Consider the following 17,728-nt stretch of genomic DNA (forward strand, 5'->3'; position numbering starts at 1 on the left):
TAACAAATTTAAATGAACACTGATTTAAAAGACATAAAATATGACATCCTCATTTCTTAGCATCAGACCCTTTGACTATTACCAAATAAAAGACACTTGGAGTGGGATTTTTAGACCCCATGTTTGTAGCTTTTTTCACCTCTCTGGCACTTTTGCTTTATTTCTTGCTATTTCCTTTCTCTACAGTCCTAGCTGTTTCTGACTTTCTCTCATATATTTCTATTTCTGTCATACTATACTTGCCTTTTCTCTGGTTTTTATTTTAATTGAAGGGTACAGTGTCTTTTGTTAGAAAATGATTTTACTAAATTTGATTTTTTGCTTTACTTCTGTTGTTTCATGGGTAAATTCCAAATAATGGTTTTTGTTTAAAGTTTTCCTTATTTTTATAATTGTTCTTTTCTCTTTTACTTGAAAGACAATTTAAAAAGTGTTCCAGTGTCCACTAATCCAGAACAATATATTTCTCCTTGCAACGTTCCAAACAAGCAGAGGCTGCCAATCTACCACTCAGAATTTTTGCACATGCATACTTCTTCTGACATAGCATGTTCTCAGTGTGACCTATATTTAGTTTTAGACAGTTGTACTTATGTATCTGTAGGAAAGGGAAAAGGAAGCTTAAAATAGGAATAGCACACATCATGTTATCTCTTGTGAATTAGTTCAAGTATCTTTTTTTCTTCTTCCTTCCTCTTTTCTCTTCCCCTCTTATTTTTCCTTCCCTTTCTTTTTTGCTATTCTCTTCTGCTTCCTACCTACATCAGATAATATGTTTTACAATGCTTGGAATGTTTCTAGTCTTTGTTTCATCTTCTCTGAATAAGGAATTATCATTTCACGTTTCTGGAGTTCCTTAGTCTTTTTTCATCTATATCTTGATACCAAGCATATATTAGGATTTTTACCATAAGTGTGAATTTGTCTCTTCAGCTTGTTGTAGTGTATTTTATAAATTACTTTGATGTGCCAATTTGACATTTCATGACCCGTCATCACAAGTGTGAGCTATCATAGTTAGAAAGTACATAGAATTATTTAGAATGTAAACAGTTGAAGATATTTTGATTGCAGTTATTTGATTGCTTATTTTGTGTTAAGCAGACATTTGAAGAAGAGAAAGATGTTTTGATTTTTAGCTAGTTTGTTAAGATGTCAGGTATTCAACATACCTGAAAAAGAAGAAAACAGGCTAGTTTTTCAGAAAAGTCTATTCAAGTGAAGAATAGAAATTATGTCTTCAAAGGTAAATAGGAATTGAGTCAATAAGAAAGAGAATAAATTTTATAAAGGGAAGAAATATTGTAAACAATGTGAATGTTAAGATGTTCATGAGGTAATTTAGAATGTCTGTTTGGAGTAGATTTTGGAAATGATGGGTGAAAAGGTGTAAACCATAAATTGAACTGGCCTTTAATCACCTAAGGTTAAGTATCAGTGTACACCAGTGATTTTGGTTAATTTTAGCTAACAGAACAGTACTTTTGTTGTTACTAGTAGTATTTTGGGTATGAAATTGTTGGGAAAGTTATGTTGGTCATTCAGATATGAAAAATCACAGGTAAACAGGAAGAAATTCTTGTAAGATTAGTGCTTTGTGACTGAAATAGACTTTGGGACAGGAGAGTGATAAGTAGGAAGCATTTAGTGAATATGTTGAGGATGGTGAGCCCGAGCTTGACATCTGTAATATTGAGGGAAATATGTAAAAGAGAACTACTTTTTAGTTTTTATTTATGTTGGTTGTATTGGTCTACCTATAAGGAAATGGCCAGCCAGCATTTGGAGACTAGAGGTGATAGGAACAGAGAGAAATAAATGTTGATGTTTTCCATACATAGATTGTATAGATTGTTTTCTTCTTCATGGAGATAGAGAATGCAGAATAGAAGTCATAGAACTAAACTTTCAGTATTATTCATATATAGCAGAAGGGAGAAGAGATCAAAGCTCTATAGAGAGTAGATAAATGTATTAGACAAACACCATATGCTACCATTAGGTTAAAAGAGAAGGAAAAATGAAGGGAAAGTGTGAATTTGAAGATGAGTTATTTTCCAATGTTTTCCTTTGGATGAGAATTGGGCTTATTTTTTCAAAATCACCTTTATGTAATAAATTATTTCTTATTTTACATAGTTTAACCTGGTGATTTTATCACATAACCCATCAGCAAAACACCATCACTTTAGTTAACTGCCATTAGTTTATATATAAAATTGTCACTATAAAATAATTTTAGTATTGAAAGATTGACAAACTAATCAGAACCCATCTTGACTGCTGAAATATGAATAGTTTGTATTCCTTAAGATATTCTAGCTACTTAGGAGGCTGAGATCTGAGGATCTCATTTAGTTCAAAGCCAGCCTAGGCTGGAAAATTTGTGCCACTTATTTTTTTTGTTGGTTGTAGAGCTTGAACTCAGGGCCTGGGTGCTGTTGCTAAGTTTTTTCACTCAAGACTACATTCTACTGCTTTAAGCCACAGCTTCACTTCCAGTTTTTGAGTGGTTAATTGGAGATAGAGTCTTATGGACTTTCTTGCCCTGGCCGGCTTCTAACCGGGATTCTTAGATCTCATCCTCCTGAGTAGCTAGGATTTACAGGCATGAGCCTCCTATGCCACTAGCTTTCATGACACTCATCTCCAGTTAACCACCAAAAAGCTGTGGCTAGCCTTCAACACTAAAAAGCTCAGGGCTAGCATTCAGGCCTTGAGTTCAAACCCCAGTACTGCTCCCCCACATCCCCTCTCCCCCAAAAGACCTTTACAGATAACGATAATAAAGATAAAAGGATGCTCAAGGTATATTTTAATCATACACATACATAATAGTATATTTTCTTTGTATTTATTATATATTAAATAGATTTATTTTCCTTCTTGTTGCTGAAATCCTGAAGTTCATTATATATACTAGGAAAGATTTTATAAGGATTATACAAAATTTACATTTAGCATTCTGTGTTCACTTGATTCTCAGTATATGAGTTTTATAAAATTCTTAAAGTCTTATAAGACATAATTTTGAATTTTGGAATATCTTCTACTGTTCTTTTAGCCTATGATAGTTTGTTTTTTGTTTATTCACAGCTGGTTACAGATGTGAACATTTTTCTAATAAGATAGACTGTAGCTTTCTTCTTGTGTTTTGGGTTGAGATTCTCTAGAAATATATTCGTATGTTCAGTCTAAACATCTAAATGTATATTCATCATGATTAAAACACTTGTACCTATAATTTTAGTCTGCATTCTAATGCTTTTAATATACTTAATGTTCAGATTGATTCAGGTCTTCAAACAAGCCTTTCAGAATACATCAAACACTAGGATTTGGAACTGGATAAGAGACTCTAGTGACTACTTGCATGTTTTTAATTGTTTTTTGGAGTTACTAGATGATTTGCGCATTACTAGTAGAGAGCATTCTTTTTTGCCAGTCTTGGGACTTGAACTCAAGGCATGAGCACTGTCCCTGAGCCTCTGTGCTCAAGGCTAGTGCTGTACCACGAGTTACAGCATGACTTCGGGCTTTTTCTGTGTAGTTTATGTGAGATAAGAGTCTCACGGACTTTACTGCCTGGACTGGCTTTGAGCTGTGATCCTAAGATCTCAGTCTCCTGAGTAGCTAGGATCACAGGCGAGTGCCACTGGTGCCCAGTGGCTCTTAACATTCTTTGACTTCATTCCTATGTCCTTTAATTATTCACCTTTTCTGTTTGACAAAAATTTTTAAAAAGTTTTTCCATAAATAGAAAAATTCTGCCATCACCAAAACTCCTCCTATTTTTGTATTGATTTAACTTTTTCTGAGACAGAATACTTCTGAAACCCATGCCGGCCTTGAACTCCCAATCTTCCTGTTTCAGCCAACCCAGTGTTAGGATTACAGGTGTGTGCTTCCATCCCCAGTTTCATTGTAATCTTTTTAAGGTTCACTAGCATGTTTGTAATACTTCCTGAAAATATTTCAAGAATTCTTGAGTTAATGGGACAATGTTCTAATAAGAGTACCTATGATTTTAATGTTATCCCATCCTAGCTTAGAAATGCAAAACAAAATATCACAGTTACTACATGTCTTACTTTCTTTTACTTACTCGTATGGAAATTCTTATTACTTATCACATGGCCGTGTGGCCTAATGGATAAGGCATCCGATTCTGAAATTCTTATTACTTGTTAAATACTATCTCATAGATTATTTCAGCTAGTCCTTAAGTGTTAATATGTTTTATTATGTGGCCTTTATATGGCCTAAGTAATACACAACAACAATACTTAATTTTATGAGAGAACTAATTTGTTATTATTTATTTCTGTTTTATACTTTTTTGTATTCTTTGTATTCAGTAAATACTAGCATAAGCTATACCATTTTTTAGCTATAATACACATTCTAAAAACAGGTTTTTTTTTAATCACATAGGATAACTAAAATGTAGCATCAACTAGAAAGCATTTCTTAGGTGAGTGTTTAGTATCCTGAATACCTGTTTGTATGTAAAAATACACCTTGTTTGCTCCTTTGGTAGTGATGAGGACTGAACTCAGGATCTTGCTCATGTGGGGCAAATCATGCCAAGTGTTCTACCACTAGGCTTTTAACTTCTTGAAGGTTTGTAAGTTCTACCATTGAGATACATACCCACACCAATATGGGTTTTTTTTTTAATTAATAAGGTCACAAGCACTTTTGGTGAGTAGATTCTTTTAATGTATTTTTAAGTGAATAGTGATTAAATGATGTATTTTATGCCCCTACTTTTTTGTGATGGTACTGAGACTTGAACTCAGGGCCTTTCACTCTTTGCTTGTTTTTTTTTTTGTATAAAGCTGGCACTCTACCACTTGAGCCATATTCCTACTTCCAGTTTTGTGCTGGTTAACTGAAATACAGCTCAAGCAAATGCCTGAACTGGCTTTGAGTGAAATCTTCAGATTTCAGTCTCCTGAATAGGATTATAGGTGTGAGCCACCAGAGCTGCTCTCCTTTTTTCTGATTAGATTGGAATGTACTTTTGTTTTCATATAAAAGTCACTTTAGATGTAAAACAGCAACTTTACACTAGGAAATTAGTAATATACTTCCATATTCAGAGTAGAACGCAATGTAGGACACAAAAGATCTTAAGCATTTGCTTATTTGAAGCTTTGTAAGTTCTAGCTCTCCCAAATACTCTTTTAGAGATCTAACTTAAGTGTAGCCACATTGACAGATGTGATCTATTCTAAACATCACACAAAAGTCTGTTAGATTTCCTTTGTCATTACTGAGTTGGACCACTTTCTAATCGCTTTTTCTATACCATCATACACTTAAAAATCTTAAGACTTATAATGTTGTAGATTGGGAAGCCTTAGATCTATAAAGTGTTTTATCATTTTTTTTCCTCAAAAAGTAAACTATAAGAAGAATTTAAATCTATAATTCTAAATTTTCTATGTAAAATTCTATTTAGAGGAAAACATTTGTTCCCATGGTTATTTGTAACCATTTGTGTAACTTTTTGAAATTTAAACTTAAAAAACTTGAACCCTAGCATTTCTTCTTATGGTCTTTCATTTTTGCATGTACTTCTCAGCCTGAGAAAAGTTCTGTGCCTTTTGCTTGTTTTCCAATTATTCTCAAGTAGAGCAATTAAAATCAATTACCTTCTTCTGCTATCTTATCCTACAATTTTTCTTTATACCTGAGAAATCCTGTTTCACTTATAGTTCATTTTCTTGCTTATCTATGATTTTGTGGTTATAAGACATTAGATAAGTTTACTAGTTTTTTTTATTATAATTATATTTTAGGAAAAATCCAGCCTTTTCCATTATCACCTTACAAAGCAGTGTTGATAAGTACCATTGTGTATATTTCTTCTTTTCAGCAACCAAAGGAAAAGTTAGCTATCTTTTGGACAGTCTTGTCTGTGGTATTACATTAACTTCTTAGGCAGAGCCTTTCCTTTTATAGTGATAATTTCTCTTTTAACCAAAGTACATACCTTCCTTGAGAAATTGACAGTTCTTCTGAATTTTAACTCACTTCTCTGTTTGGTGAACTATACTTCCATTCTTACGCCAAATTTTTAATACTAAAGAAAATTACCACTTTCTCTTTCAAAGCATTTTCTGACATATTACTAATAAAGCTGAATTTGTTCTAGATCAGTGGATACCGGAACAGAAAGGAGGTATTTCTTACCTGATAATGTGTGTGTGTGTTCCGATTCTGCTAATCCAGAAACCCAATCTCATTTGTTGAAAATCATCCTTAGTTATTATTTGTTAGGGAGTCAACTCCCTGTTTTAGTTGTTTCTGAAATTCAGTCCCTAGATGTGCTTAGATAGGGTAGAATTTTTACCTCTTTCAGAATACTGCTAAAGAAGTTTTCAACTGGAACATAGTCTGAAGAAGCACTGAGAGCAAAAAATTCAGAGTGGTGATTGGCCACCTCTGTTTGATTGACAGGTTGCAGGGAGAAACCCATTCGTTCTGGATTAATGGAACTGGAAAACAGAAAACAATTATCAGGTAAAGAAACCCTTTTCTTTAACCTTTGAAATTCATCATTTAAAACATGAGTCAGACTACCAGGGAATTTATTACCAAGAAGAATGAAATTTAGTGTCATGTAAAAAGTGTTCTCTGGCTACTACTTCCACAAGTGTTGGAATTTGCTACAGTTGCTGCATATTGTTAATATTTGCAGAAAGGACATGAATGAGTGGAAATATATGGATTATATGGCTCAATAATGTTTTAAATCTGGGACAAAAATATGAAGCAATTCTATGGGTGGGGTGATTCGTGTTCTTTCATTTCCTGATTTGTGTCTGGTCTGTGGATAGAGTTCTTTATTTTTTAAGTCTATTAATCTGGCACTTTTCATGAATACTCATAATTTTTATTGTACTGTGCTTTTTGTACTTAATTCACTTTTATTAAAATGTATGCATTCTTTATCATAAAATTTTAGTAACAGTAGTAACCAGCTTTTAAATGTTTTTGTGGCAGTTTTCTGATTGTTGATTAAATATATTTCAGATTGAAGGCCAAGGACATGGTGCAGTTTTTGACTGCAAATGCTCTCCTGATGGTCAGCATTTTGCATGCACAGACTCTCATGGACATCTTTTAATTTTTGGTTTTGGGTCCAGTAGCAAATATGATAAGGTAAAGTATGATAGTTAAATATTACTGCTATTATTCCCTGTCTTTTTTTTACTCATAAGTATTTGGGAACTATCAATTTTTAAAAGGATGTTTTTGAATTCATCATAAAGCTTGAAGAATTATTTTAAATGCTGTGGACTTAATCTTTTTTTACATATAGAAAGGAAGAAGAAAATCGGGCTGTTGAATTTTTTTTTTTTTACAAAAAGATACACTTTATTTAAAAATTTGCATATTTTGTTGTTAAAGTAGTTTGGATGGGAATATTAACCATAGAGGAACACTTAGAAATGTGTGCTTACATAGCTAATACACATTCATCCAGTGTATAAATAGTTTCTCAACTGATGATTTATGATTGAAGATCCTGCCTTTATGTAGTGACTAAAGGAATTAAATTACCTATTGATGATAGACTAGTATAAAAGTTGATTATTTAAACATACTTCAGATGAAGCAATGATATTTTAAAGTAAGTTACAGATGTGTCATGGTTGAGTTTATAATTGGTATCACAAAAATTTTAGTGAATGAAAATACTTATTGTTTTAAAAATCCTGTGCTGTTTTTATATTATATAAACTATGAGGCTGGGACTATAAATGATGAAGTACATGCTTAGCATCCAAAATAGTGAGATAATAGGTAAACCATGCTTACCGTTTCTAAGGATACTAAGATAAAGCTTATGTTGCTGTAAAACAAATACCACTAATGATGAAGTTTAATTACAATTAATTTAAGAAAAGAATATCCCTTTTTTTTTTTAAATCCTTCAGTGCTGGACTTATATGGTTGCGAAGCAGGAACTGTACAACTGAGCTATACCTTTAGCCTCACAGTTTTTTTTAGATTGTTGCTTAATACTATAATATGTAGTATAATGTTTGCTTTTTTTCATTAGAAATGTTCTTTGTAGTGACAGATTTGTATTTTCCAGTCTTTTATTGACCTTTCTTTTTACAGATAGCTGATCAAATGTTCTTTCATAGTGATTATCGGCCCCTTATTCGTGATGCCAACAATTTTGTATTAGATGAACAGACTCAGCAGGCCCCTCACCTCATGCCTCCTCCTTTCCTGGTTGATGTTGATGGTAATCCTCATCCATCAAGATATCAGAGATTAGTTCCAGGTCGAGAAAACTGCAGGGAGGAGCAGCTCATCCCTCAAATGGGAGTAACCTCCTCAGGTAGGTATGCATTTTTATAGGGACCATAAGTTTGCTTTTTCAACTTTGCTAATAAGTTAAACTTTAATTTCATTGTTTAAGTAATGCTTCAAAAATTATAAGATGGGGGCTGGGAAGGTGGCTCAGTGGTAGAGCGCTTGCCTTGCATGCCTGAGGCCCTGGGTTCAATTCCTCAGCACCACATAAGCAAAAAGAAAAAAGCCGGAAGTGGCGCTGTGGCTCAAGGGGTAGAGCGCTAGCCTTGAGCTGAAGAGCTGAGGGACAGCGCCCAGGCCCAGAGTGCAGGCCCCATGACCGGACCAAAAAAAAAAAAATTATAAGATGATCATCTTGTAAACACTGAAGATTTAAAGCAGTAATTTTGACTTGCATTAGTTTATAACTTCTGCATACTAATTTGGTCAACTCTGTATTTGGTGTGAGAAGAGTAATTTAGTAATTCAGCAGCATTTATGGAGAATCTTCCTGACATACCCAGCTGTATTCGGTAGGGAATTAATCATGACCTTTGCTGACAAGAAGTCAATGAGACGATCAGTTATAGTAAAATTTATAATGAATATTATAGTTTGTGAGAAAAACTAACTAGTGTGCCTGTTCTCAGTGAAGAGTCTTTCAAGGGCAAAAAGTACCAAGAGCTATTTTACTGAAGTATTATTGAAAAATCAAGTGAGTTGAAGAACTGAATAGCAGTTAAAATGTGTGCAAGGTCTATAGACTCCTCCTTCCCCCTTATTTAATAAATGTACCATATATTATGTGGAAATAATGTAGAGGCTCCATAAAGAAGATGAGGCTACTTTTGTCATGAGTTGAATTTATTTTAGAATAAAAAAATTACAAGGTAATTTAGGTTTTAGACTGTTGTAATGAACAAAACAAATATTTAAAATTTTGTGATGAGTTAATAACCAATTTAGATTAACTGGAAAATTTAATCTGGTTGCAATAGAGCAAACCAATCTTAATGGATTGGCTATGAAATTGCGACAAAGATGGACATATTGGTTAGAAAGCCTACTCTTAACATTTAGAGAAGTCTACTTAACATGAAGATTAAGGGAGACGTATTAGAGAAATTGCCTCTGCTGTCCTCCAGAGAGAACAGTGCAGACTAGGATATCTGGAATATATGCAATTATTAGGTCTCAACATGGTGACTACATGAACTGAGAATAACTAGTATTAAGTGTACGACCATATGCTGACCAGGAAAATACTTAGACAAGTACTGCTTATAGCACCACATTGAGAAGGAAGGCTTTGGAGTGTTGCAGTCTAACTGATACAAGCCAGATGATGTCTAGGTCTCACAAAAGGTATGTTTCTGGGATTTCAGGCACAGGAAGCAAAGCAAAACAATCACAGTGTTTCATTTAACATTTTGCAGAAGCTATTGTAGATAATAATTCTGTATTACCTATGATATTTCAGTATTAGAAGTTGAAAAATGAAAGTTAAGGTCTAAGGTATGATTCAAGTGGTAGAATTTTGCTTACCTAGTGAACATGAGTTCAAACTTAACATTCCACACCAAAATAAGTAGAGATGAAAATTTAGCAGTATTGTGTGGCAGAACTACAAAGATTCTATCTCATTGTTCTTTCCTTCTACAAGATGCTCTTAGAAATGTAAAGTGGCAGAAATAGTTATCAGTTACTAGTGCTGGACTACAAGAAAACCTTTCACAGTAATTTTGGCTTTATTGTCATAAAAGTTTTTAGTACTAGCTAGGTGCTGGTGGCTTATATCTATCGTCCTAGCTACTCAAGAGGCTTGAAATCTGAGGATTACATTTCAAAGCCAGCCCAAAAAGGCAAATACATGAGCCTCAACTCTTATTTCCATTTAACCACAGAAAGCTGGAAGTGGAGGTTTGGATCAAGTAGTACAGAGCTAATGAGTGAAGAAGTAAAACAAAAGAGCAAGACCTTCAGTTCTAGTCCTAATACCAACACAAAAAAACAGATAGATAGATACATACATACATACATACATACGTGTGTGTGTGTGTACTTTTAAAATACTTCATTCATTATTCATCATTTTACTTTTTTCTTTTTGGTGTCCGGTCTGGGACTTGAACTCAAGGCCCTGAGCTCTGCTTAAGACTAGCACTCTACCACGTAAGCCATGGCTCCTTTCCAGCTTTTTGCTAGTTAAAAGAGTCTCAAGGACTTTCCTGCAGTCCTCAGGTCACTGCCTCCTGAGTAGCTATTGCAGGCATAAGCCACTGGTGCTTGGCTATTTTACACTTTTTAAGGACAAAAGTAGTTAATACAAAAATAGAGCAAAACAATTGTTTTAAAGAAAGATTCTAGTTAGCATCATTGTGTACTGTATTCCTGTTTTTGTGATAGAATTCATTCTTAGAAATTTTGTGGAGCCAAGAGAAATGTATGTTGGCTCTTGTAATAAATTGATTTGTATGCAGTTTTATAAAGTGACACTCAGCAATATTCAAAGATGCCAGTTTTTCTAAGCAGCAAATCAGAAAAGAATGTATAGACATTTCAACTATTCTTACTATATTCTAGTTTTGTTACTTTGGACAAGTTATTTTATCCTATTGATTTATAGCTTTCTGTTATAAAACAAAATAACACATGCTTACCACATAAATTTCTCTTTTCCTTATAGCTTTCTTACCAACAATTTAATTCACCGTATTCTTTGTGTCTTCACAATTTAAGTCTACCATAAAATTCTAATCAGATCTCATGTACCTCCATGCCTCGTATTAATTACTCTCCTTTATTTTCATGGTGGTATTTTCCATATCTTAAATCCTCTTATATCTTTTTATTAACTTAGCAAGCTTGAACACTTTTATATGTCTCACAATGTAATAGATTTAGACAGTAAAATTTTTAAGTGGGTAATAAAAATTGTCATCTTAAAGGAATAATGAACTGTGTAAAATTTTGTTTTTTCTACTTCCTAAATGTTTGACTTGGAGCACTTATTTTGGTTTGGTGTTTGGTTGTTTGAAGATGAAGTTAGTTACCAAAAGAAATATGAATACTTTTGAATTATGGTAAACAGTAAAAGGTAGCAAATATGAATTCAGCATTATTAATGAATTAAAATAGTTTTAGTTTGATTTCTATTTCCATCATTTATTGTTAATCATTCTAAGTCTTGTATCAAAGAAAATTAAGGTTTCACTATGAGCTAATCAATGAGGCGGATGTGTAAGTGTTCAAAATAGTGACTGAAATTTTCTTGGCATGTTATGTGGTATGTTACATAGGGCTGAACCAGGTTTTAAGTCAGCAAGCAAACCAAGACGTCAGTCCACTGGACAGCATGATTCAGAGACTGCAACAAGAGCAAGACCTTAGACGCTCTGGTGAAGCAGGTATCAGTAATGCCAGCCGTTTGAGTAGAGGTAAGATGAGATTTTAAGTGAACCTCCAGGAGTAGAGAAACAGACTATAAGATGAAATCATATTTTGGATGACTGTTTAATGATCTAAAATGTGTTCACAAGATAAGATTTTGAATTATACATGAGTTTAAAAATATGATTACTCTTCTTAAATTCCATAAAAAGCATGATTTCCTGTCAGTTTTGCATGCTAGGCATGCATTCTACTAAGTATACCCTCAGCCCAGAAAATCCATTCAGTAATTTGTGGAACAAAATTATACAGTTATGGTTGTAACCTTATCACCCTAAGTTGTTGTATACTTTAAATGTTAAACTCATGGACCATACTGGCTTTTTTTTTAACGGTTTCTCAAAAATACTTAATTTTTTTATTGTTGTTAGAAAAAAATTTTTTTAACGTAGAATCCCTGAAGGTCAATATTTCATACTGTTAATAACTTATCTGATCAGTTTAACAACCATGTTTTATTTCCATTATTTATTTGTAGTGGTACTAGGGCTTGACCTCAGAGTCTTACGGCTTTTAGGCTGGTGTTCTACCACTTGAGCCACACTCCTAGTTTTTTTAACAAGTTATTTTTCAGATAGATTTGAGTTTTTCCCTCAAGCTGAATTCAGACTGTGATCCTCTTACCTATACCTCTCAGTAACTAGAGCCACAGCCAAGTACCCCATTTCCAACTTGGTTGAGATGAAGGCCTCACTAACATTGCCCAGATAGCTTCTATCTCTGACTGTGATTATGCATGTGTCACCATGTTGCTTCATTAAACTTTTGCTGGTGGTTTAGTTTCTGATTTGGTTATAGAGTTTCGTGTGGAAGGTAATAGAGTTTTGATTACAAACTAATGAAGTGTCTCTAGGATTTGTAAGTTTTTATTATATTTTTACTTAGGCTCTATAAGTTCTATCCCCGAAGTTCATTCACCACCAAATGTGGGACTAAGGCGGAGTGGACAAATTGAGGGAGTGCGGCAGATGCACAGCAATGCTCCAAGAAGTGAAATAGCCACAGAACGTGACCTTGTTGCTTGGAGTCGAAGGGTTGTAGTGCCTGAATTGTCTGCTGGTGTGGCCAGGTAAGGAATTACTGATTTGTTTATGCCATTGTTGCTTGTTTTCATTTTGAATTTTATTTTTCAAAATAGCTTTTCATTTTAGCAGCTGAAAATCTGGTATTTAAAATAATTTGTAATTGCTGAAAACTTAAACCTTTAAATATGTGGTTTTCTAAATGAGTCAAATAAATGGCTTAAAATAAGGTGTCTTAAGATGATTGAAGGAAAATAATCACCTCAAATTGACAAAGTAGATTTTATTGAGTAGCATATTTGAAATCTTTATGTTACTTAAGACACATTTTATTGTTGTAATTGTGTACGAGTTTTAGTAGATTTTTACTAATGATTTACACATACTATGTGAGAAAATAAAATACTATATTGTTTATTGGTAAATATATAACTAGTTTGAATGTGTATCAATTATTTTCTCTTTAAATGTATGCATTTGGTTTACAAGTATTAGTTTGGTGTAAGCATAGTCTCATAGTCCATGTGAGGGAGACGCTTTATGTTCAGTTTATGTTCAGAAGTGGGTAAATACCTAATGAATGAGGTCCTTATGATCCTCACTAATCCAGTTATATACTATAGCAAAAAGTATGACAATCAAAATGTTTTTTCCAGCTATTACACTCTATAGATAATATCACTATATAATATTTTTCAAACTTTTTTTTTTGTGGTATGGTGGATTGAACCAAAGGCTTTTAAACCATTTAAACTTCATCTCCTTTTTATTACATTTGTTTTTGTTTTGTTTTCTGAGATAAGGTCTCTCTAACTTTGCTAGGACTGTCCTCAAATCCATGCTGGCTCCTACCTTCACTTTCCAAATAACTGGGACTACAGACATGAATCACAATACCAAACTGTGTTTTCAATTTTGGTGTTTGTACAGGTTATGCTTTTTAATTAGACAATACTTGAAATTTGTGTCTAGATTTAGCATTAACTATATCTTCAGATACAAGATTGAACAGTTCTTTATATTATGATAAAGATATCCTTAATGAAAATTATGTCCCATAATATATTTTTAGTTGAATCCTTGTACACTTTTTCAATTTTAATGGTAAGGTTTAAAGAGTACTCAATAAATACCCATTTTTTTCCAACATCAGTTCAAAACTAATTAGAAAATACCACAGAGAAGAATTCGATTTCAGAGTATTACTTTTTATTTACTTGTGAACAATATAACTTTGCCTGATGTGACTTTCTCTTAGTAAAACCAACCCCAAAAGTAAGTAGCCGTGGGTCACAGGTCTTTTACCAACTGAAATATCTAGATTACTTGTTAAAAAAAAAAAAAACAAGATAGAATGTGTATATTTTACTTAGTGGCAGTGACTGGTCCATGCTAAGCTGCATGTTCATTCTAAATCATAAATTCGATTAGTCCACTACTCCTCTGAGGAGTAAGAAGTGTGATTGCTAGTTGATGGTCAAGATTTGTGTGTATGGAAGGAACGGATCAAGGCTTTCTCTTCAAATATTCTTTACCTATCTCGTGTTTAACCATTAAACCTAAGGTCAAGGAAGGCAATGGCTCTCATTTAGGTCATTCTTAGACCTTCCAGTTTGACTTGGATGCCTGAATAGAGCAACTTTCACAATAGTAGAGCCTTACTAGGAAACATGGAGATATTTTGAAGCTTCAGGAGTTGTATTAGCTCAGCTTTAAGCTCTGTCATGCCTTGTTTTTAAATGAAACAAGCTCTGTGTGGCACACAAGATTATCAAAACACAGGCTCTATGGTGATGCTATTAAAAAAAAAAAGAATCCAATATCTAACCTTTAGAAAAGTTATCTAAAACTGTTTCTAGAATCTAATACATAACCAACCTACCAATGACTATAGCAGAAAGTTTCAAGTCAGAAAAATAAAAATTAATCTTTTCTGTATTGTAATCACTTAATGCTAGATGTCTTGAGCATAAGACGATAGCTCAGAAATCTTTACCATATACTTCCATCTGCAAAGAAAATGACAGGAGTAGCATTCCATCTCTGATAATTAACAATCCTCTTTGGGGAAGAAATCAATTGCAAAATTCTAGATTAAGCTGAGAGCCAGTGGCTCAATGCTTGTAATCATAGCTACTCAAAAGGCTGAGACCTGGAAGATGTTTATTCAAAGCCGGTCCAGGAAGAAGTGTGTAAGACTCCAGCTGCAATGAACCAGCAAAAAGCTAGACTAGAGTTGTGGCTCATGTGGTACAGGAGCAAGGTAGTGTGTGAAGTCCCTGAGTAAGCCTCAGTATTGGCAAACGAAGAAATTTCTAGATTAACATATGACCTTTAATACTCTTTTTCAGTAGGCAGGAAGAATGGAGAACTGCAAAGGGAGAAGAAGAAATAAGGACTTATAGGTCAGAAGAGAAAAGGAAACATTTAACTGTTGCAAAAGAGAATAAAATACTTACTGTTTCAAAGGTAAATATTAATTACTTTGGTATTTAGTAGTTATTGTACAACAAAGGCATCTTTTCTTGTTTTGTTTTGTTTTGTTTTTTGGGGTCTGGTCATGGGGCCTGAACTCTGGGCCTAGGCACTGCCCCTCAGCTCTTCAGCTCAAGGCTAGTGCTCTACCACTTGAGCCACAGTGCCACTTCCGGCTTTTTGCTTATGTGGTGCTGAGGAATCGAACCCAGGGCTTCATGCCTGCAAGGTAAGCCCTCTACCACTGAGCCACCTTCCCAGCCCCTAAAGGCATCTTTTTAAAATGAATTTTGATACTGGTGGATGGTGGTGGCTCTCACATATAGTCCTAGTTATGGGTCTTAGATCTAAGGATTATATTTTGAAACCAGCCCAGAAGAAAAGTTTTTGAGTCTCCTACTACCAGTTAAGCAGAAAAAAAGTTGTACTGGCTCAATTGGTAGAGCTCTATTAGCTTGTGAATAAAAAAGCTGAGTAAGAGCTCCAGGCCCTGGGTTCAAGCCCCAGACTAGCGAGCGGGCGTGCACGCGTGCACACACACAAGCAAAGAATGGTACTATTGTAAATAGGATAATAAAACTAGTACAGGATAGTAAAATTACAGGACAGTAACATTACTATCTGCAACAACTTATCAGTTTATCTTAATACTGTTATAAGTAATGTTCCTTAACTTTGTCTATTATGAAGGGTAGATTGTTTCTACTAGTTTTCCAGTTTGGGTTTCTCTGTCATTCTAATGTAGCAAAAATTGGCACTACTAGGTTTCACTTGGTTTTATATATCTCAGATAGATTTCTCTGCCCTGAGGTCTAGGAATCACAGTATCTGTTCTACTGATTTGTGCCCACTCCCCTTTCTGCACCATCAGAACCCTTACTTCTAACTAAGCAGTGAGCTAGACAAATAATGAATAGCCTTTCTGATCAGCTAACATTGGTTTAAACAAGTTGGAAATACTTTTTGGTTTTCTTTTTCCCCCTTTTAAAGCCTTGTATGTCTTCCAGTCTAGTTATGGTTCTCTTAGTTTTGAGGATGAAGATTTTCCTTATTCTTCTGGATTTGACGTCAGGCCTTCAGATACCAATGTCCTTACGTAAGCTTATAGGATGAAGAATCAGTGAAGGGAGATGATGCAAAGGACACATGTGCTTTCCTGAGAAAGGCTCTTTGGTGTTGCTCAGCATGGTTGTGCCAAATTTCACATTGGTCCAGTTGACATCCCAAGTAAAGGAAGAAATTTGTGTATATGCAACCTATGAAGGAAAAGAACAGATTTATTTTGGTTGATAATCTGCTTTCTCCTTATCACTTATCAACACATTAAAAATATTTGTATTTTTCATTTGGAATTTATCTTCTAGAAGTATCAGATTTTGAGTAACACTTTACATACACAAATAGTTTTAAGGATGTGGATTTGCAGAAATGATTATTTTTAGTGAGTGGAGGGAGATTTATTAAATTCTTACTAGGGGATTAGTTAAAATTATACGACAGAATAGTTGCACAAGTTTTTGTTTCTTTGTTCCTTTATGTATTTTTGTATATTTTGTGTTTGTATGAAAACATCTATTTCACTTCCAGTCCTAATAATATAATTTAAATTCCAGGGTATTTTCTGTCAACAATCTAAGAGTAATGTTCTTTTTTATTGTCTAGGGATAAGTCTGATTTGAACTTAATTGGTTAAAGATTCTCTTTTTTGTATTTTTGGCTCACTATTATATGTCCAAATGCAGAAAATGATTGTTTCTTTTTTTGTTGTTGTTGGTCATGGGGCCTGAAATCTGGGCCTGGGTGCTGTCCCTCAGCTCTTTAGCTCAAGGCAAGTGTTCTACCACTTGAGTCATAGCACCACTTCCAGTTTTCTGGTGGTTAAATGGAGATAAGAGTCTCATGGACTTTCCTGCTCAGGCTGGCTTTGAACCATGATCCTCAGATCTCAGCATCCTGAGTAGCTGGGATTATAGGCATGAGCCATTGCCACCAGCCAACTCTTTTTTTTTTCCTCTAATAAGACCGTGTATTTCATGGGTATGATAATTGTCACTTGTTTGGGGGTTGTTTTTATTAACTTTTCCCCCAGGTATATATTCTTAATGTTTCTTGAGAGTATCTCTGACAGTGTCTTGGGACTTTGTCAAGTGATGAGGGGTTACTGGTTGTTTTCACCTGCTGCAGGATATTTTTCTGAAGTTAATTCAAGCAGAAGAAAGATAGCTACTACTTGGCGGTGGTACCTTCATGATCACTTCAGTTTCTGATTTTGCCTTTGTGTATACATTCAGCCTGTAGTTTATTCTTTTTTTTTTTTTTTTTTTTTTCTTTTTTTTTACTGGGGATTTCTAGTAAGATAGCCCAGGTTGTTTAATGAAGAGGGAAAAAAATGGGTAGATATACAAATGTCCCAGAGTATAATCTATGCAGGCCTGTAGTTTCCAAATGTGACCAAAGGATGG

At 34.1% G+C, this 17,728-nt stretch overlaps 1 protein-coding gene across 2 annotated transcripts in view; it reads left to right on the forward strand.

Moving 5' to 3' along the window:
* Phip (pleckstrin homology domain interacting protein) overlaps window positions 1-17,728 on the forward strand; it is a 76,671-nt gene that overhangs the window by 21,809 nt on the left and 37,134 nt on the right. For both annotated transcript variants that reach the window (XM_013034109.1, XM_013034108.1), the window contains 5 exons: window positions 7,045-7,173; window positions 8,140-8,365; window positions 11,619-11,756; window positions 12,655-12,838; window positions 15,143-15,260. In XM_013034109.1, coding sequence (XP_012889563.1) covers window positions 7,045-7,173; window positions 8,140-8,365; window positions 11,619-11,756; window positions 12,655-12,838; window positions 15,143-15,260 — 795 coding nt within the window. The remainder of the gene's footprint in view (window positions 1-7,044; window positions 7,174-8,139; window positions 8,366-11,618; window positions 11,757-12,654; window positions 12,839-15,142; window positions 15,261-17,728) is intronic.

Source organism: Dipodomys ordii, unplaced genomic scaffold, assembly GCF_000151885.1.
Source record: "Dipodomys ordii isolate 6190 unplaced genomic scaffold, Dord_2.0 Scaffold182, whole genome shotgun sequence".
NCBI classification, from domain to species: Eukaryota; Metazoa; Chordata; class Mammalia; order Rodentia; family Heteromyidae; genus Dipodomys; species Dipodomys ordii.